The 21,094-nt window shown below is 42.2% G+C and overlaps 1 protein-coding gene across 2 annotated transcripts in view; it reads left to right on the top strand.

Annotated features, from left to right (window-relative positions):
- Positions 1-21,094, top strand: part of SLC26A2 (solute carrier family 26 member 2) — a 99,734-nt gene that overhangs the window by 23,288 nt on the left and 55,352 nt on the right. For both annotated transcript variants that reach the window (XM_089656750.1, XM_089656751.1), the window contains one exon: positions 17,653-18,247. In XM_089656750.1, the coding sequence (XP_089512876.1) occupies positions 17,666-18,247 (582 nt within the window). In that variant the 5' untranslated portion in view covers positions 17,653-17,665. The remainder of the gene's footprint in view (positions 1-17,652; positions 18,248-21,094) is intronic.

Raw genomic sequence — 21,094 nt, 5'->3', positions numbered from 1 at the left:
TAAACGGGATTACTGGTGTACTCGCAGGCAAACTGGCGCTATCTGGGAGGGGCGCTAACACTATCGGAAGTCGCTAGCGACACTGATACAGTGATCAGTAAAAATTGGTTCACTGATCAGTGACACTGGTGACAGGGCAGTGAAGGGGTTAACTGGGGGGGGGGGATCAAGGGGTTAAATGGGATTACTGGTGTACTAGCGGGCAATCTGGCGCTATCTGGGAGGGGCGCTAACACTATCGGAAGTTGCCAGTGACACTGATACAGTGATCAGTAAAAATTGGTTCACTGATCAGTGACACTGGTGACAGGGCAGTGAAGGGGTTAACTGGGGGGGGGCGATCAAGGGGTTAAACGGGATTACTGGTGTACTGGCGGGCAATCTGGCGCTATCTGGGAGGGGCGCTAACACTATCGGAAGTCGCCAGCGACACTGATACAGTGATCAGTAAAAATTGGTTCACTGACCAGTGACACTGGTGACAGGGCAGTGAAGGGGTTAACTGGGGGGGGCGATCAAGGAGTTAGACGGGACTACTGGTGTATTAGCGGGCAAACTGGCGCTATCTGGGAGGGGCGCTAACTCTATCGGAAGTCGCCAGCGACACTGATCAGTAAAAATCGCTTCACCGATCAGTGACACTGGTGACAGGGCAGTGAAGGGGTTAACTGGGGGGGGGGCGATCAGGGGGTTAAATTTGACTTAGAGTGTTCAAACTGTCAGTATGTAGTGTTTTACTCACTGTTTGGATGTCTTCTTCTCTGTCTGGAACGGAATGTGTCCAGGCAGAGAAGAATTACATCATATCCTGCCCTGTGTAAATGTCAACACAGGACAGGATAGGACAGGGACCGATCATGTGATTTCAGCCAGAAATCACTGGCTGAAATCTAATGATTGATCCCTCCTGGATCCAATCGTGTCACCCGCGGGTCGGCGGGAGCGCGCGCGCACGCCCCCTACCCGCGAATGTGTCGGGAGCGCGGAGCACGTTTTAAAACGTGCTTTTGCGCTCCACTGCCGCCCTGCACACGTATATACACAGTGGCAGGGCGGCAAGCGGTTAAACATGTTCAGTAAAAAAAATTTAAAAATCTAATTTCATCATAAATTTACGCCAAAATGTATTTTGTTACACGTCTTTGCTATAAAAAATACCAATACTTGTAAATTAAATGGTTTACGTGAAAGTTATAGCGTTTACAATATACTGGGATTTTTTTGTTCTTAATTTTTACTAATGATTGCGATCAGCAATTTATAGCGAGACTGTGGCAGACATTCTGACACTGGGGGGAACTGACTTGGTGTCACTGACATCCCCAGTGACACCAATACAATGATCAGTGCTAAAAAAAGCACTGCCACTGTACTAATGGCACTGGGCAGGAAGGGGTTAACATCAGGGATGATCAATGGGTTAACTATGTGCAGGGAGTGTTTTACTAGGGGGTGGTGTGTGTGTGTTTCACTGTAATCACACTGCTCTGGATGGCTGTACTGTGCACAGCCATCCAGAGCGCTGTGTCCGAGCTGACAGGGAGTAGGACTGTTAGTAAACAAAACAGTCCTCCTTCCTGTCGGTGGTTGTCGAAAATCACAGTGCACCGGCAAGTAATTACCGGCTGGGGTCCGGTAATTGACAGCCGCGGCCGCAAATATCGACACGGGTAGGGCGTGCGTGTGGCTTGCACGCCCCGTACCCGGAAGTGCAAAATCATGTATATTGGTGCTTTATAAATACTGTATAATAATAAATGTGATTTGACGCACCTGTGCCACCCTGTAGCAGTATTTCTGCTATAGGGAGGTTGGGAAGCGGTTAAACTTTTTTATTTACTACCTCTAGAACCCCACTATGTTTACCTACATACTTTTCTGATGCACGCCAGTAGACCCATGATAAACCCAAACGTTTGGGAATGGGGTGATCCTGCCAGGTTTCCCAGTGAGGGCAAAGTGACACAGACTCTTATGCAGGCCATAGACGGGTCGAAATCGTCCGGTTTTTCGGCCGAAAAAAAAAAATCAGTGGGTTAATTGGGCGGCCATTTTTCGGGGTTTTGGCACATTTTTTTTATCGGTCAACTTGGAAAAATCATGGCCGATTTTGACAATCGGCCGATTTTCCCGGCAATGATGGGCAAATCAGCCGATCGTTTTACCAATAAAAAATCTGCACATGAGCCGTGACCTGCAAGAAGAAGAAAAAGAAGAAGAAGAAAAAGAAGAAAAAGAAGAAGAAAAAGAAGAAGAATAAGAATCCCAGTCCACTATTATATTTTATATGAAAAGTCTTGCGGCTGCAACAATGTATCTATTTGTATCTGAATAACAACATCTGTATCCGAAATGGATACAAATGGATACATTGTTGCAACCACAAGACTTTTTCATGTAAAATATAATAGCAGAGCTCTCTGCAAGGGACAGAAGTAAAAATGCCGGCCGTAGACAGGACGAAAATCGGACGATTTTTTTACCGTTGGTGGTAACATCGGCTGATTGAACGACCGATTTCTCTTTTTTTTTTTTTTTTTTAAAACGGACGGTTTTCGACCCATCTATGGCCTGCCTAAAAGACCATTCCCTTTACCTACTTATGCTTATCTTCACTTTACACCTTCCTTCATTGAGATTACATGGGGTTAGGACTTAGTTGGCATTTCAGCAGAGGAACAAATTGATGGAGAGCAAAAGGAAGGTGTTTATTAATGGGTAAATGGGTGGGGAAGGAGACTTTTAAAAAACGTTGTCCTCCTGTATCTTTTTAAAGGGAAACATGCATTTTCCAATGAGTACAAATTAATTTTTGTTGTAATGATTAACTTCAGAATACTATCACATTTGTCCTTTTTCAACATGCTTGCTATTACAGAATTTCATTCTTGTATTTCATATATTGTTCCCTTTTGTAACTCTCACTTGACAAAACAGTGCAGTCACCAAGCTTGCTAAATAACAGGTATAAACAATGACTGTATTGTCTCAGTCTGTCTAGACTTACACTGGGAGAGGGAAAAGTAGTCATTGTCCAGCACTAAATAGAGGAAATTGAACTGCATGTGTAATGAACATACTGTATATTGCTGTTCTCATGTACATACAAGGCTTTTAGGAGATTTATACCCAATGATACTACTTAAATAGTATACAAATTACAATGAGTACATAAATGTTTCAGAATAGAACAAGAATACTGCATGATGCCATTGATGTCTGTAAGGGGGGTCTTCCCCAAATGCAGGATGATATGATGTATATAATATTTTGGATATTCTCATAAATATATGAATGTTATTATATACCTGGAAACATGTATGCTATGTAGATAGTAAAAAAAAAATAGGAGGAACACCTAGAATGGAACGTGAAGAAAAATGTGGTATGCATAGTGCATCGCCTCCCTACTGCTAGTGGGCATGGTCAGTAAAGTGGGTGTCACTTCATAGCATATGGCTTATGGTGTGGGACCTTTGCCTTATTTCTTTGCTGTACTTTAGAGAAAATATGGCACTGAAGTGGGAGTAAAATAAGCTCCATTGCCAGTGTCATTGGCAGTAACATCATTCTCATTCGGAGCAAAAATAAACCCAGCATAGGTGGTGAGTTTATGGTACCTCTTTGGTTGGTAGTCAGTAGCAGTAATAATTGACCCCACTCACTTTCACTAGTACTAAAATTATTATTATTATTATTATTATTAATATTTATATCAAAATTATATTTTTGTCTCATAAATGTGGGGTCTGTCTTGAAAGATACCATTTTAGTCCTGTTTCATTTTATGAAACCATATTTTGTATACATTTTGCAAAGTAAGAAATATAGAGGGATTACTTAGTCTTCATATATAATGTTTTTTATAGTAAACCTCTTCTGAGAAAAATATAGGGAGTACCATTGCCGAGCACCTTCTTTGTGCCTGTTGCATGGATCCTCTGGCTTTGGTAATTTGTGTCACTTTATAAAACACGTATACTAATTTGAAAGGTTTGAGAGAAAGTCAGACACCATTATTTGAAAACCTGTTTATGCCAAGCAACTAACAATTTCAGAAGGAGATATTAACAAGGGTATCTGCCATGTTTCTCTAATGAGAGGTTGACATTAAATAAGACCTGTTCTGTGAGAAGCACGTAGGCCTCCATTGGCGACTTTTGAAAAAACCCTCCTTACCTCTATCTAAACCTCCATAAAAATACCCGGTGTTTCCATGCGGGGGCAGGGGGCATGTAACCGTGTCTCATTATACAGTGCTTAGGCCTAATGGTCGATTGCTAGGCCCAAGCTCAGTACTTGAAGAGGAGGATCCTTCAGCAATCCTGTGTAGTCTCCAACAGAACCTGACACAGAGTTTACTTAGGGTTAGAACAGAAAAAAAAGACAAGGAAGGTGAGTATACGTGACTTTGGGGAAGGTGGGGTGAGCCAGTACAAACCTCTGTCACTTTGTAAGTAACTAAAAAAAAGTCCATTTTATCAGCATTTTTCAGGTTTCAGTAAAATGCCACATGAAAGGTAGTTAGCTTCTTTATTTTGCAATGCTAGCTGTTCAACATCCACAAAACTGGCCTTCTTTGTTGTCACAAAAACTACAGGAAACGCCATTTGTGCATTGGTAAAGCATCCTGAAAGCAAAGTCTGGCTACCAGAATATACAGAAGTAAACGTTAGTGACACTCAGAAAGATCTGCCGTTGATTGTGCATAACATATTTCAGATACAGTATATTTATGGTCTAAATTATCTTGCTCAATAGTCTAAACAGTCTAAAAGGAAATACCAAGACTGACACTGTCAACTAGCAACTATCACTAGCAATTTTTCATTGCCCTCATTCTTTTCCTTAAAGCACCATATGCCTAGAAGAAGAAATAACATTAGAGAACCTTGAAGGCCCCAAAAACTTTAATTATTGATTGAAAGAAGGAAGTGTTGAAGAATAAACTGAAGCTTTGACAAAAAAAATGAGAAATGAATATGTTAAAAGAAGGGCACTAGAATTACCATTCTAGAGGCAATGAGCAAGTTTTATTTATCTGTAGTGCACCCCCACAGGAGCCACTAATTTGGTAATCCCTCTGAAGCTTGATTTCCTTTCCTGAGCTTAAGTGGTGGAGTACTTTATCACTCTGACTCCCCACCTCCCTTCATGACAAAATAAACCACACCAGGTTAAACTGACCTAGAGGGTGAGATTTTCTAAAACTGAAGAGTTCAAAATCTGGTACAGCTGTGTATGGTAGTAAATCAGCTTCTAACTTCAGCTTGTTCAATTAAGCTTTGACAATAAAACGTGGAAGCTGGTTGGATTCTGTGCAGAGTTGCACTATATTTTGCACTCTGCAGGTTTAGTAAATAACCCCCAGAGTGTACTATGAATTCAACTTTGCTCAATAATCATATAAATGTACAGGTTTGCACCAATTAACTTATAACATATTACTATTATACAGGATTTATATAGCGCCAACAGTTTGCTCAGCGCTTTACAATATAACAGGAGACAATACAGCAACAAAACAGTTCAATGCAAGAGGGAAAGGAGGGCCCTGCTCCTTGGAGCTTACAATCTAGGAGGGAGGGGCTAGTGGTATAAAAGGTAGTAACTGGGGGATGGACTGGTTGGAAGAGTAGAAGATTCCATTATTAGCTGAGGGCAGGATAGGCTTCCCTGAAGAGATAGGTTTTCAGAGATCGCCTAAAAGTGAGCAGAGTAGGCGATAGTCTGATAAATTGGGCTAGAAAGTTCCAGAGGATGGGGGAAGCTCTGGAAAAGTCCTGGAGACGAGCATGGGAGGAGGAAACAAGGGAGCTAGAGAGCAAGAGGTCTTGTGAGGAGTGGAGAGTACAGTTTGGGTGATATTTAGAGACAAGATCGTTGATGTAATTTGGGGCAGAGTTATAAATGGCTTTATACCTTATTGTTAATGTTTTGAATTTTATCTGTTGGGCAATGGGAAGCCAGTGGAGGGATTGGCAGAAGGGGTGGCAGATAAAGAACGGTTAGTAAGATGGATAAGTCTGGCAGCAGCATTCATGATAGACTGAAGAGGGGATAGCCTGCGATTCGGTAGGCCATTGAGGAGGGAGTTACAATAGTCAAGGCGAGATATAACAAGGGGGTGAATAAGTTGCTTAGTGGTTTTCAAGGTTAGGGACGGGCGTATCTTGGAGATGTTGTGGAGATGAAGTCTACAAGATTTGGACAGTGATTGGATTTGGGGGTGAAAGGACAGATGGGAGTCTAGGATTACACCTAGTACCCTGGCATGAGGGGAGGGAATGATGATTGTGTTATTGATCTTGATGGAGAAGTCAGGGAAGGGGGCATGGGCTGGGGGGAATACTAAGAGCTCAGTTTTGGAAAGATTCAGTTTGAGGAAGTGGAATGACATCCATGCCGATATGTTGCTTAGTAGGTTAGTGATGCAAGAGGAGACTGAAGGGGTGAGGTGAGGGGTAGAAAGATAGATTTGTGTGTCATCAGCATAGAGATGGTACTTAAAGCCATGGGAGTTTATCAAGTGACCAAGGGAGGAGGTGTAGATGGAGAAGAACCTTGAGGGACCCCTACAGAAAGAGGGAGTGAAGAGGAGGAGGCAGAGTTATAGGTAACTCTGAAGGAGCACTGCGATAGGTAGGAGGAGAACCAGGAGAGAGCAGAGTCTCTGAGGCCAAGAGAGTGGAGTTTTTTGAGGAGGAGGGGATGGTCAAACGTATCAAAAGCCGCAGAGAGGTCAAATAGTAAGAGTATGGAGTAGTGGCCATTGGTTTTAGCTGTTAGTAGATCATTAGTGAGTTTTAGTAGGGCAGTTGCAGTGGAGTGGAGTGAGCGAAAGCCAGACTGTAAAGGGTCAAGAAGGTTGTTGTCGGTGAGGTGGGAGCTCAGGCGACTGTAGACTAAACGTTCTAGGAGTTTAGAGGTAAATGGCAGCAGGGAGATGGGTCTTAAGTTGTTCATGTTGGTGGGGTCTAGAGAGGGCTTTTTAAGTATGGGAGTGATGTGTGCATGCTTTAGAGGGGAGGGGAAGGCATCAGTAGAGAGGGAAAGATTGAAGATGTGAGTAAGGGAGCATAGGATGGAAGAAGAGGGTGACCAGAGTAGTTGTGAGGGGACAGGATCCAGGGGGCAGATAGTGAGACGGGCTTCTGAGAAAACCTTAGTGACCTCTTCAGGAGTAGCAAGGTCAAAAGAGGAAAGTGTTGAGGGAGGTTTAGTATAAGCTATGCTAAGTGGGATGGATGTCTGTGCAGTGGCGATGCCCCTACAAATTGCGTCAATCTTGTTTTTGAAATGATTTGCAATCTCATGAGCAGTGAGTGAGGTACTGGGTGGAGGTGGATAACACACAGCTACAATACAATTTTGTCATATAACAATCTTGACTTTGGAGAGTAACCCTAAAGGTGTCTGGGTACAGATTTCACCACATATCAAAGTTATTTGAGCTACGACAAGACTACCAAGAGTATAGCCAAGGCAGCAAAAAAATAAAAATTGTGATTAAAATGAGGCTAGGCTGTCCTTTAGACTTCAAGATGGTCCTCATAAGCCCAAAATTTTTTTGCAGGGCTTTGTTGTTAGAAATAGAGCAAACCCCAACATTATAAATGGTGAGACAAATATCAGTATGATAAGGCAAGAAAGAATGATTACTTTTGCTAGCTTAGTTGGGGCCCTTTCCAGGTGGTATACTGATGGCGAAGACTTCAAGATGGCGAAAGCTTCAATTTGTAAATAACTTTTTTGTTTAGCAGGTGAAACTAGGATAGGTGAGATAAGGATATCCAAAGTTGAGGCTGGTGATGTTTGAGTTGACTGGCTGAATGTCTGAAGTGACCGGCCAAAGCTCTGTTGTCTAAGGTGACTGGCAGAATGCTGGTCTGAGGTGTCTGGCAAGAGACTTGACTAAAATGTCCGGTTGAATATTTGTCTGGGGTGACTGGCAGAATGTGGGTCTAAGGTGTCTAACGGGAGATTTCCCAAATGACTGGTGGTTCCACCTGGAGTTATCGGAGACTCCCAGTTCAGAGGGATAGGCCTTGCTGGAAGGGTAGGAGGGTCCCACAAACTCAGAACTCTAGGTCCACACGTCTTTTCTCTCCTCTGGTATCACGCTCTCTCCCCAGAACCTTCTAGAGCTGCATAGTTTTGTTTTATCTCGGCCCTTCCCCATGGCCTCAAATCCTTCCAGGATTCCAGGTCCCTGTGAGGACTTACATGCCTGATTTTATTCGCTGTTTGTGAGTACCTTTCTTATTAATAAATTTTTGTTTACTGAGGTAATGCGCAAGGTTTGTGCGCTTCTCGTTTTTGTTTCGCTCCTTTAGATGTTACAGAGTCTAGCTATATATCATTGGAATGAAATTCAAATTTAAGTATTTGCCTACATTTCCTTTATTTATGTATTGCAACATTTACAGAGTATAGCCCCTGTTCCCCAAAAGAAGCTCACATTCTAAATTTTCTAAACATATCTATTGTCAAAATGTAAAATCATATCTTCATTTCAACATTGTATTTCAGTTATTTCCAGCCCACTCCTATTACTCTGGACAACCTTGAAGTTTGTAAAGTTATTTTGTAAACATCCCCACACATTTACTTCCTTAAAGGGATAGTTAACCTTTACCAAAAAGCTGCCTATGCAGATAAGGGGTGTGCGTAGATCAAAACAAACTGTGCAACTCTGACTAAAATTGAATAAGGCCCTTGCTATAGGTGTAGGCCATTTACATACCTTCTGAAGCCTGACTGGAAAACTTCCAGGGCGTTGCTAGGTGAGGCCTAGTTATTACTGTTCATCACCACCATCACAGGAGTGAGCTCTCAGGTGCTAAGCTCAGAGCTACTGCATCAGGGGAGAGAGAGAGCGTGTGATTCAGAGAAAGAGCTCCCTCCTGTGATGGTGGAGGTGAGCAGTAATGAGTAGGCCTTACTTACCAATGTCCTAGCAGCGTCCTGGGGGTATTCCAGTCAGGTACATAAAGGAGGTACATAAATGGCCTACACCAATAACATTATTCAAATTTAGTCAGAGACACAGCTTGTTATTATTCACAGACACCCCTTATCTGCATAGGTGGGTTTCTTGTATAAGTGAACTAACACCTTAAGTTCTGTGACACATATTCACTATGCCCTGTTAGTAGGCACTGCTTTGTCACAAATTTCACAGAATCTGCCTTCTGAACTACAGAGGTGCTGAGGCGGCGGATTCAATACAGGAATCAGAGCTTGCAGGCAGCAAGGTACCATGGGATATGTAGTCCTTAGAATTTTAAAGTATACAGCAGAGGAGAAGGTGCAAAGCATGCAGGGAATCCAGGAAGTTGTGGAAAGAGAGGCCAACAAACAGGAAACACACACACAACATGAAAGAAGATTTTTCAAGTAAGCATATATTGGATTGTCAAAATAACTATTATTTGTATTGCTATTACAATGTTGATGTTGTAAAATGAAAGTCTATGCTGTGAGTATAGTTCTCATTTCACCTACAAAATAATGTATGGGGCTGGTGCAAGACAAGTTACAGTGTTACTAAACCCCGGACCCCACATTCACTATATCTGGTCCCCCACAGTACACACAACATGGAAATGCAATTATTTTAGTAAATATAAACTGCTAAATACCTTTTCTCACCAGCAGTTAGAGCAGTCTTGTGACTTCTATCAGTGTCCAGCCAAGCACTGGTTAAAGCTTGTAGGAGGTTTTATTTTGCTCTAGGCGAATGCAGAACCCCTGATCTCTGCCTGAACAGTGATGATTGGCCCTGTGCTGATCACATGCACTCACCCAAGAAAAAAAAAAAAACCTCTCTAGCAATATACACTAAACTGAGCATGTGCAGAGGGACTCCACATGTATATGTCTTATCGGTAGATAACTGGAGGACACTAGAAGAAAGGGAGGATCAGAGAAGTCCGGATCAAACAGCAGTTTTACACAATGCAGAGGATTAATCTCTTAGGCTCCACAGTGAGTATAACAAGAAAGATTTATTGCATATACAGACTGATTTTACTGTTGCGGGTTTAGTAACACTTTAATGGCTTCTTGCCCACCCTATAGCAGAAGTACTTCTACAGGGCGGCACAGGTGCACAAAATCACTCACTGCTTTTCGATGTGCACAGCCATCCAAAGCAGTGTGCACGAGCTGACAGTGAGAAGAACTGTATTGTTTACATATAGTTCTCCCTATCGGAGATGCTCATGAATCACTGGGCGCCGGCGAGTAAGCACTGGCCGAGACCCAGTGGTTGACAGCCGCAGCCGCAAACGCCGGCGCGGGTAGAGCAGGCGTGCCCCTCGCACGCCCCCTACTCGTAAATACAAAATCACGTATGTATAAAAAGCACTGACACTGTACTAATGGCACTGGGCAGGAAGGGGTTAACATCTGGGGCGATCAAAGTGTCAACTGTGTGCTGTGTGTGTTTTACTATGAGGCCATGTGTGTGCTTTCCACTGTAAGCACACTGCTTTGTATGGCTCTCCTATGCAGAACCATACAAAACAGTGTGCAGAAGCTGACAGGGTAGAGAACTGTATTGTTTACATACAGGTCTCTCCCCCGACGGTAATACTCGGTGATCACCAGGTGACAGTTAGTAATCACCAGTTGGAAGCCGGTGATTGACAGCCGAGCACATGAATGGCAGCACAGGTAGTGTGTGTGCAGCTTGCACGTGCCCCCTGCCCAGAAATGCAAAATCATATATATACGTGATTTTGCGCCCCCATTCCACCCTGTAGCAGTATATCTGCTTTGGGTGGTCGGAAAGCTGTTAAGAAAAGTTGCCCGCCTGCCTCATTGTTTTTGTTCAGGTCAGTTGTCACAGCTTCCTCGATGGTTTTGACCTTGCCAGTGCTAAATGTTTCTTTTGATTGGCTTGAGTGGAAGTTTGATCAATCCAATGTATGTCTGGGACTTATGGTAACGACAGGCCTTTTAGACTAGGTCAAGTTAAGGTTCAAGAGTGCTCACGGTACAACTGTGACTGGCACTGGTTCATTATTTATGTTGGAAATTTAAATAAAGCTGTTGCCTTGCCCTTTCCAACCTAATCTATCTGAATGTCGTTTACAGGGCAAGGTTATTGGTCGATATGGGTTTCTGGCGTTAAGCCTACGCTCCTCAGCAGTCATAATCTTGCAGCAAAAAAATGATTGTTGATGACAAATGTCCCTCCAACACTATCTAATAAAATAAAAAGTTTTGAATGGAGTTATACTTTAATGTTCTACTTCAAAGTATTTGTCTGTGTGCTTTGTGTGCACACATGTATCTGTCACAAGTGGCCTTGAACAATGGTTATCGATATTAGCAAATATTGACAGATTATTTCCCTCCCCTAACACATGCAATTAGGGATACTGGTAGATTTTTCTCTTTTCAGGCCTTGGCATGTGGTGAGAGTTCACTGCAGGTAACTTGTGCTGTGTGTGAGGCAAGAACAAGGAAACTGTGTTTTAATGTGGATTTAACAAATTCACCATGAATGGTCCACTGTGACTGCTATAATAAAAGTGTGATGATACTATTTATCCAAACATATCTTTTGGAAAAAAACACTGAAATAATAATAATAATAAAAAACTTGGTTATACATAATACTTCTAATAGTTCTTCATAATAATCTGCTGGATTCTGGTGGATGTTTTGAATGACACATACCCACCCAAAAAAGATATTTACATTTTGGGTTGTGTTTAACATTTAATAATAATAATTCAAGTGATTCATGGGATTAGGTGCTTTATTGACAATTACAATTGTGTTCTAGTTAGAGCTGTGTGCCAATGTTTTGCTTATGATGGATTATTTCCTAGCTATTATTTGTTGTTGCTGACTTCCTAGATTTCATTTATTACCAATCAGGTTACTTGGATATGATGTGGTATTCTCGGCAGCTGTAAATATTTTAACCACTTGCACTCCAGAGGATTTATCCCCCTACCTGACCAGACCATTTTTTGTCATACGGCGCTGTGTTACTTTGAGGGCTCATTCACACTTGACTGTTTTTCCAACTCTTGTCAAACGCCCCTATAGTGTTTGACAAGCGTTGGTCCGGCGTTTTTTAATGCTCCGCAAACTCTCCTCAAACAACGCATGCGCGGTTTAGCGGCAGTTGCTAGGCATTTTCAAAGCGTTAAAAACGCCCCACAAACGCCTTTAATGAAGTTTGAATGGTGTTAACGCTCCGCAAATGCCCCGCAACCGCGTCACAACCGCACTGCAAACGCCCGCCAGGCGCAGCAGCACCATAGACTTGAATAGGAGGCTTCAACTCCTCCTGACTCGACTAGAGGCTTCCGTTTTGCTGCGACGCAACGTGACGCTAATGCTCCCGTATGAACAGCACCATGTACTGCAATGTGCAGAATTTTCACAGGCGTTTGGGAAGCAGTAAAAGCGCTTCCCAAACGCCTGTCTGCCACTTGTAAACAAGGCTAGTGTGAACGTAGCCTGACAATTGTGCGGTCATGCAATGCTGCACCCAAATTAAATTTACGTCTTTTTTCCCCCGTAATTGGAGCTTTCATTCGATGGGATGTGATCGCCAGTGCGTTTTTAACTTTTTGTGCTATAAATATGTTAATAAATAGGTTAACATGTGGGGCAATCAAAGGGTTAACTGTGTGCTGTTTCACTATTTGGGCAGTGTCTGTGTTTTACTGTAAGCACACTGCTTTGTATGGCTCTGCTATGCAGAGCCATACAAAGCAGTGTGCTGGAGCTGACAGGGGAGAGAACTGTTTTGTTTACATACAGGTCCCTCCCCTGTCGGAGATCCCCGGCCGGGACCCAATTATTGACAGCCAAGGCTGCGAATAGCGGTGCGGGCAGGGTGCCCCTACCTGGAACTATATATGTGATTTTGCGTACCCGTGCCACCCTGTAGCAGTATTTCTGCTATAGGGCAGTGCGGAACTGATTAAGCATAGATATTATATTTAAGCATAATACACAAGGGTTGGATAAACGCTGTGTGCCCTGTACTGTACACTGGTATTTTGGATCACTTTTTGAGGGGGTGCACATGATTGTACACAGCGGCAGCCTGTCAGCAATTCCTGGCCAATTCATCATGGCCGAGACCTGTTGATTGGCTGTGTAAAATCACAGCCCAGTGATCTGTGTTGACAATCAACACAGAACTCTCTACAGAGGGAATGATCTCTCTGTTTCTAATCTCTGCAAAGCAGGGATGAAAAACTAAGAGATCATTAGTAAAAAGCAGCACACTTTACACATAGAAATCATTGTTAGGCACACATTTAACCCCTTGAGCGCCCTAGATGTTAACCCCTTCCCACCCAGTGTCATAAGTACAGTGACAGTGTATAGTATTATCACTAATCACTTTATTAATGTGACTGGTAATTTTAATGGCAGTTAGTTCCCCCAGTGTCAGTTAGCAGAGCCATACAAAGCAGTGTGTTTACAGTGAAACACACACAGCCCCCATAGTAAAACAGCACACAATTATCCCTTTGATTGTCTCACATGTTTACCCCTTCCTGCCCAGTGCCATTAGTACAGTGTCAGTGCTTTTTATTAGCACTGATCAGTGTATTGGTGTCACTGGGAATGTCAGTGACACCAAGTCAGTTCTCCCAAGTGTCAGAATGTATATAATTCGCTATAATTCGCTGATCGCCGCCATTACTAGTAAAAATAAAAAAATCTCAGTATATATTGTAAACACTATTACTTTCACGTAAACCAATTAATTTACACGTATTGGGAATTTTTTTATAGCAAAGACATGTAGCAGAATACATTTTGGCCTAAATTGATGCCGAAGTTTGATTTTTAAAATTTTTTAACATGTTTAATAGCAAAGAGTCAAAAATACTGTTTTTTTCTCAAAATTGTTGGTCTTTTTTTTTCCTATAGCGCAAAAGATTTAAGACGTACATGCGATCAAATTCCTCCAAAGAAAACTCAATTTGTGGGAAAAAAAAGGACGTACATTTCATTTGGATGCAGTGTTGTATAACTGTACAATTGTCAGCTAAAGTAATACAGCGCCGTAATGCAAAAAATGGCTTTGTCAGGAAGGGGGCTAAATCCTCAGGAGAGCAAGTGGTTAAACCCTGAAACACACTTCGCTTTTGTAAATATTCAATGTTTAAAAGCAATATAGCAATAAGTTGAAAATGATTACATCATTTTAGAGCGTGAAAACAAACATGCATAAATGTGTGACAAAACAAAAGAGCTTTTACAAAGTTTATTATACCAATTCATTGTTTTAGCTCAGTAGAGCTTAACGCCACAGTCTAATCTCTTGCATTAGACATTTCACTTGATAAAATGATTGTTTGTCCTTGCTTATCAATGGTAACTAAGATTTCTACACAGTAAAAAGCTAACAATACATGAATGAAAAGTGTTTCTTAAAAGAATGAAGGAATTGGGAGATTCTTCTTTCACATTAAGCCTGGGTTCACACTGATGCTGTGTGGAATACGAAGCGTTTTTGTGCGAATTCCGCACCGCATCACAATCGCACTCTGTTCATGCGAACTGCTGCGGGTGTGTATGTTAAGTTAACAACACCCTGAAATTGGTCCACAAAATGCAGTGCAATGTGTAGAATCAGATCGCATAGGTGTGGATACCCATGCGATCCGATTCTAGTGCGGACCAAAAAAAAGGGTCCGTGCAGGACCCTTTTTTTGGTCCGCACTAGAATCGGATTGCATGAGTATTCACACCTATGCGATCTGATTCTGCACATTGCACCGCATTTTGTGGACCAATTTCGGGGTGTGGTTTTGGTGTGGATGCGGTGCGATTAGAGCCATACAAAATGTAGGGCTCCAATTGCACCGCACACAATTCGCATGTGATTTGCACAGAAATACGGTGCGGTTTCTGTGCAAATCACATGCAATATACTGCACCGCATATGTCTGAACCCAGGCTAAAATGCAATTCCCCTCAAAGTATTTGCTTTTTTTAGTTTTAAATACAGTGGATAGGGTTAGAGCTATTTTAAAATGCTCTGCTTACCAATAGAAATGATTTTTCTTCCTGTTCTGAGGGACAAGAACTGGGGAGAAATTTCCCTCATGGTGGCACAACAATAAAATGCAAACAGGTGATCTAAACATTTTTTACTCTTCTGGAAAATCTGTTAATATTGCTGTCTGTGTATAATTGCATTGAATATTTTGACCCCCAAGATAAACCGTGTCACGTCTTCAATTGGAAGCATTTAGCAAAATCGGTTTGGAATGGGATTTTTAAGGCACATATAGCAACACAAAAATTATGATAATCATACAAATATTATTCAAGAAATCTCATTAAAACCACATAAAACAAGATAAGCCTACAGCACCTGGTATTCCCATGTAGTCTCCCATCTAAGTACAAACAGACCCAACCCTGATTAGCATTCAAGATCAGACAAGATTGGCCACATCACCCTGAATGCGCCTGATCTTGGAGGCTGATCAGGTTGGGACAGTTGGTTAGTACTTGGATGGGAGGCCACCTGGGAATACTAGATGCTGTAGGCTTATCTTGTTTTTATATGATTTTAAAGAGGTTTGTTGAATAAAATTTGTATGATGTTTATAATTTGTGTATTGATATCTGTGCCTTAAAAGTCCTATTCCAAACCGATTTTGCTAAATTATTGCCGTCTGCGCCCTTGTTGAGAGAGTTTTCCCCATTCTTTCTGTTTTGTTTGACATGTTGTTAAATAGAAAGTAGGGAAACTTATGCCTATTTCCTTTACCTGTTAAATAGACGGGAAGTGGAAAGATTCTCCCTTACTTGATGTTATGTGCGACATATTATCAGAGTGAGAGGAAGCAGAGTGGTTTTGACCCATTTCCAAAAGACAGGAAGTGTGGAAGTCCCCTCACTTGCTCCTCTGTCATATCAGATACACTGAAAGTGACAAGTCTGCCAAAATATAAACAAAAAAAGCAGGGAAAATTTGTCACGGATTGTATAGCTTTTATCAGATGATCCCTCAATGCTGACTTAGTGATGTTGAACCTACATATAAAAAAGAGAAACATAACATTTCCAACAAATTGGATCTCATTCATATGTCATGTCATGATTGCCAACATTGTTCATAATACTTTTTCATTTACACAGTGGAGATCCATGTCTGGAATATCATTTTAGCTTTGCTTCATGAAGTTTGCTTCATTATTGACATTCAGAATAATAACAAAGACCATCAAATACAAATGTTTTACTGCAGGATAATGCACAATTGTGAAAAGAAATGTGAATATTATGATCTATCCTAATCACAGATGAAGATGTTTTTCAACGCTTCAAGTATGAAAGAGCTGAAGTTCTTTTCACAAACCTTTGGGTATATTTGCCCCATTCTGGGGAATGTCCTTAAAATTGTCACAGAGAATGGGTGATTTTTACGGGTGCTGAATTTCCTCTAGCTCAGGGGTGTCTAAACTTTTTTCAAAGAGGGCCAGGTTGGATGAAGTGAACATGGTGGAGGGCCGAACATTTTTCCGAACATTCTTTGAACCATTACAATTAAATGCAAATAAATTATTTTATGCCAAGTCAATTGCAAACGACATACTTTTCATTTCATAACATTAAGATCAACTGACAGCTGAGTTTTCACAATGTATTGAAAATAAATTTTAAAAAAAACTTACCTGCACTAATGTGAAGGGTGAAAAAGGTAGCTGGAGCTGAAGTCTCTGCTCGGCAGCCGGGAGGGGAAGAGAAACACACTTCACGCTGGAAGCCCAGCCCTGATGTCACCGCCCTCTGTCGCTCCCAGCGCGGCGCAGTCACGCATGCGCACTGCTCTCAAGCAGAAGACTGTCTGCCACAGAAGGGAGGGCCGTGCGACAGCCGCATTTACACAGACCAGGGAGAACGCGCCACAGTCAGGCATGCGCACTGCCCTCTGCTCTCAAGCAGAAGACTGTCTGCCATAGAAGGGAGGACCATGGGAGGGCCACATTACACAGAGCAGGGAGGGCTGTTGGAAGGCCGTATTAAACCGACCCTGGGCCGTAAATGGCCCGCGGGCCGGACTTTGGACATGCCTGCTCTAGCTAAATACAAATGTTTTACTGCAGAATAATGCACAATTGTGAAAAGAAATGTGAATATTATGATCTGTCCTAATCACAGATGAAGATGTTTTTCAACGCTTCAAGCATGGTAGGGCAGAAGTTCTTTTCACAAGCCTTTGGTACATTTGCCCCATTCTGGGGAATGTCCTTAAAATTGTCACGGAGAAGGGATGATTTGTGCTGGGTGCTTAACTTTCTCTAGCTAAATGCACAGATTATATCTCATTTGGCAGAGTAGGATTATTTATTAAGGTTTCTTTGGCTACAGAAGATCAGTATGTGGCTTCATCCATAATATTTCCTGCTGGCTGGAGATAGGAAGGAAGTAGATTAAATAAAGTTCATCTGTCTGACAGTAATTACTGTAATAAGCATCAAGCACATAAAGCATGGAAAGCAAGGAAACATTAAATTATATTATAGAGCATATTATATGCTGTTTGCAGTCTATACTGTATGCTGTCTATATGACTATTACTGAGCATTTGCAGGATATCATTTCTAGTTTTATAGTAATTCATGGCTTATTTTACCATTTTAGGATATAATTCAAGATGAATAGTGAAGTCAATGACAACATCCAAGCCATTCACAGAAGCCCACATCCTCCGGGGTCTATACTCCTGGAAGAAAAGGAGAAGAAAACAATTCCTTTACAAAAACATGTAGCCAAAAAGATTAAGCAGACATGTAGCTGTACACCCGATGAAGCCAAAGACACTCTCTTCAGTTTCCTGCCTGTGCTGAAATGGCTGCCCAAATACAAACTAAAAGAATACCTACTGGGAGATGCCATGTCTGGACTGATAGTGGGCATTCTGCTGGTTCCGCAATCTATTGCCTATTCTCTTCTGGCTAATCAGGAGCCCATCTATGGCCTTTACACCTCATTCTTTGCCTGCATTATTTATTTCTTGATGGGAACCTCTAAACATGTTCACGTTGGAATATTTGGAGTACTGTGTTTGATGGTGGGTGAAGTTGTGGATCGGGAATTGCAAGTCGCAGGGTATGACAAACTTGAAGTAGGAAATGAGACACTTAATATCAATCAGACTTCAACGATGACATGTGATAAAAGCTGTTATGCGATTAGAGTAGGAGCTACAGTAACATTTATGGCTGGAGTCTATCAGGTAAGGCATGGGAAGGAAAATGTTTTTATTTCCCCAAAGCAAAAATGGTTTGTAGGATAAGTGTAGCTTAAAGGATAAGTTCACCTTTTCGGACAGAATTTTACTTTTCATAATACATAGAAGCGTTTTCCAGTGCCATTTCTGGCCCAGCCATCCCAATGCGCTTTTCTCTCACGTAACTCATCCACAGGACATTTAATTTTTTGTCAGTTTCTGTGGGATTTTGATCGGATTTTAAGATAGCATCATTTCCTGTCGATAGTCTCTCAGCATTCACTATCTGTAGGCCACTTCCTAGAAGCCTTCACCTTGTTATATCACAGAAGAGGGTGTGATAGGGTGGGTTCACCACTCTGGACCATGCCTCCTTCATTACAATACTACCTTCCTCCCATCAGCTATGTAGTACAAGGGCCTGTCTGATTTGATACAGATTGAATGGATTGTTCAGGTGTGTTCTCCTGTTCCATAGTTCTGGTAAATCTAAAGAAAATTGTACAGAGATTGTACAATCAAATTGCATAGTGTATGGCCATCTTTATACAAGTACATAGGAAGGAGTGGACAGAGGAGTTGTTAGGCCCCATTCATATCTCCGCGTAGTGAAGACTCACATTCCTGCATGTGTTTTTTTGGGCGTTTTGGAGCGTTTCCACTTGTCACACATAGGGCAGCCCATTCACTTGAACGGGCTGCGCTACATGCAACAATCGCCCCAGAAATGCTCCAGAACTTTTTTTGGAGCGGAGCATGGTGCGTTACTGCAGTTTTTGGTGTGTTCGCTGCACTCGGGGTGCCTTTAACATGTAATGGCACATTTGCAGCGTGTTTCTGAAACGCATGGCAAAGCACTCATTTTCTGTGCATATTTCCATGCATTCATAAACACACAGATGTGAATAGAACCTCATGTGTAAACGCACCAATTTCACATTCAGGTTCCATTCACACCTAGGGTAGAGGGAGTGCATGTTTTTTTGCTCGTTTTTCCAGTGACACATGTAGGGCAGACCATTGATTTCAATGGGCTACTCTGCACGTGGCAAAGTAGCTCATGGGACACTTTTGGCGTGAAGCGTGTTGCACATTTTTTACTGCTTTGTCACCCCTTTTTTCATGTTGCAAAACGTGTGCTTGTTTCTGTGTTTGATGTGCCTTTACCAATTAATTACACTGAAAGCACAACTTGGTCATTTTAGGTGTATAAAGGGTGGCCATACGCTATACTATCTGACTGTATAATCTCTGTACAATCTCCTTTAATTTACCAAAACTATGTAATAGGAGAACACAGCATCTATCCAATCACTCGGCCTGAGCCCATCTGTAGAGATGCTGGAGTAGCCAGGCAAATGTGTGTGCTAATGAGATCAGTTGGTAATCTACTTCCGGGGTCCTACTGGCTCCTCTGTCCTCTGTCTACATTCCAAGAATTGAAAAAGCTTTCTAAGAAATTTACCATAAGCTAAGATAAGGCCTTGCTCTCCAGATCAGAGAGCGTGTATTTGTTTGCAACGGAGGTACATTAACGGTGTATTAGTACATAGGGGAGCTGGATTTTATTAAAAAAAAGTAAACTTTAAAGTGATTTATTTTTTTAAATAATAAGCATGATATACTTACCTGCTATGTGCAACAGAATTGCACAGAGCAGCCCTGATCTTCTGGGGTGCACCTAGCTCTTCCTCTTCTCAGAAGCCGATTCCTATTGTGGCACACCTGCAGGCTTGACCCCAAGCTGTGCTGCCTGCATCCATAGACACAGCCAGTGTTGCTCAGCACCATCCTTTGTCACAGGATTTAACTCCCGCTGCCTCACAAAGCCTGTGAGAACAGGGATAGAGGAGAGAGCCACTACAGACCGGCACAGTGCTGGACCAAGTGAGGGGTAAGTAAAAAGAGGGTAAGGAGGTGATACTCATACCTACATTTTTTATACTTAAACGCAGGGAATGCATTGAGTTAAAAAATATTTATGCTTTAGAACTACTTTAAGTAAAGTCCCAAATGCAGACATATGGTAAGCAGCCATCTTAGGCCTTGCTTCAGTGAGGATCACACACAGCCCTACATTTCTTCCCTGCTGCCTGGCACATGCAGGGGCGGACTGACCATTCCAGCACTAGGGCACTGCCCGAGGGCCCAGGGTCAGTAGGGGGCCCCATGAGGAGCCCCTGGTACCTTTCATTGGCTTTTTCATAGGCTTTTTTGGGTGTGGGTGAGGACAAAGGGGCCCCATGATCCCCTATTGCCCAGGAGCCCCATGAGTTGTCAGTCCGTCCCTGGGCACATGCACTGCCATGTACCATAGAACGAAGCAGTATGTGTCCAGAGTCTCTTGCCTACATCAATATGGAACGGGTTTCTATAACAAGCAATAACAGACATGCTTCTTGTATATATTGTTAACACCCTGAAACCATACTTTATAACTTGTAGGTAGAGATGAGCGATTCAAACTTGGCGAAGTGGAATTCGTTTCGAAGATTAGGAAAAATTCGATTCGCGCCGAATCCAAAAATTAGCAGACATTGGATGCGCGAATCGAAATTTTCCAAAAATGGCGGCGACATGTGTGGCGACGGAGCGGGGATCTCTGGGAAGGCGCGCAGACAAGGCGCGCTGACCCATAATGCATTCATTCATGACATGTGATCGCATTAGCCAATCAGCAGCCAGCCAGCCAGCACTGTGTAATGGTCGAGCTATAAATTGCGCCCATCTTAGAATTCTCCATTAGCCTCCGGTCATTCAACAGAGACAGACCTCTCTGTATTAGGGACAGAGTTAGGGCCAAAGAGACTTTAGGGACACAGAATTGTTACTCAGGGACACAGAATTGTTACT

Source organism: Staurois parvus, unplaced genomic scaffold (assembly GCF_062004578.1).
Source record: "Staurois parvus isolate SC_StPar_1 unplaced genomic scaffold, SC_StPar_1.0 ptg000934l, whole genome shotgun sequence".
Taxonomy (NCBI): domain Eukaryota; kingdom Metazoa; phylum Chordata; class Amphibia; order Anura; family Ranidae; genus Staurois; species Staurois parvus.
Note: the sequence above shows the minus strand (reverse complement) of the source record. Positions and strands in the feature narration are given on the sequence as shown.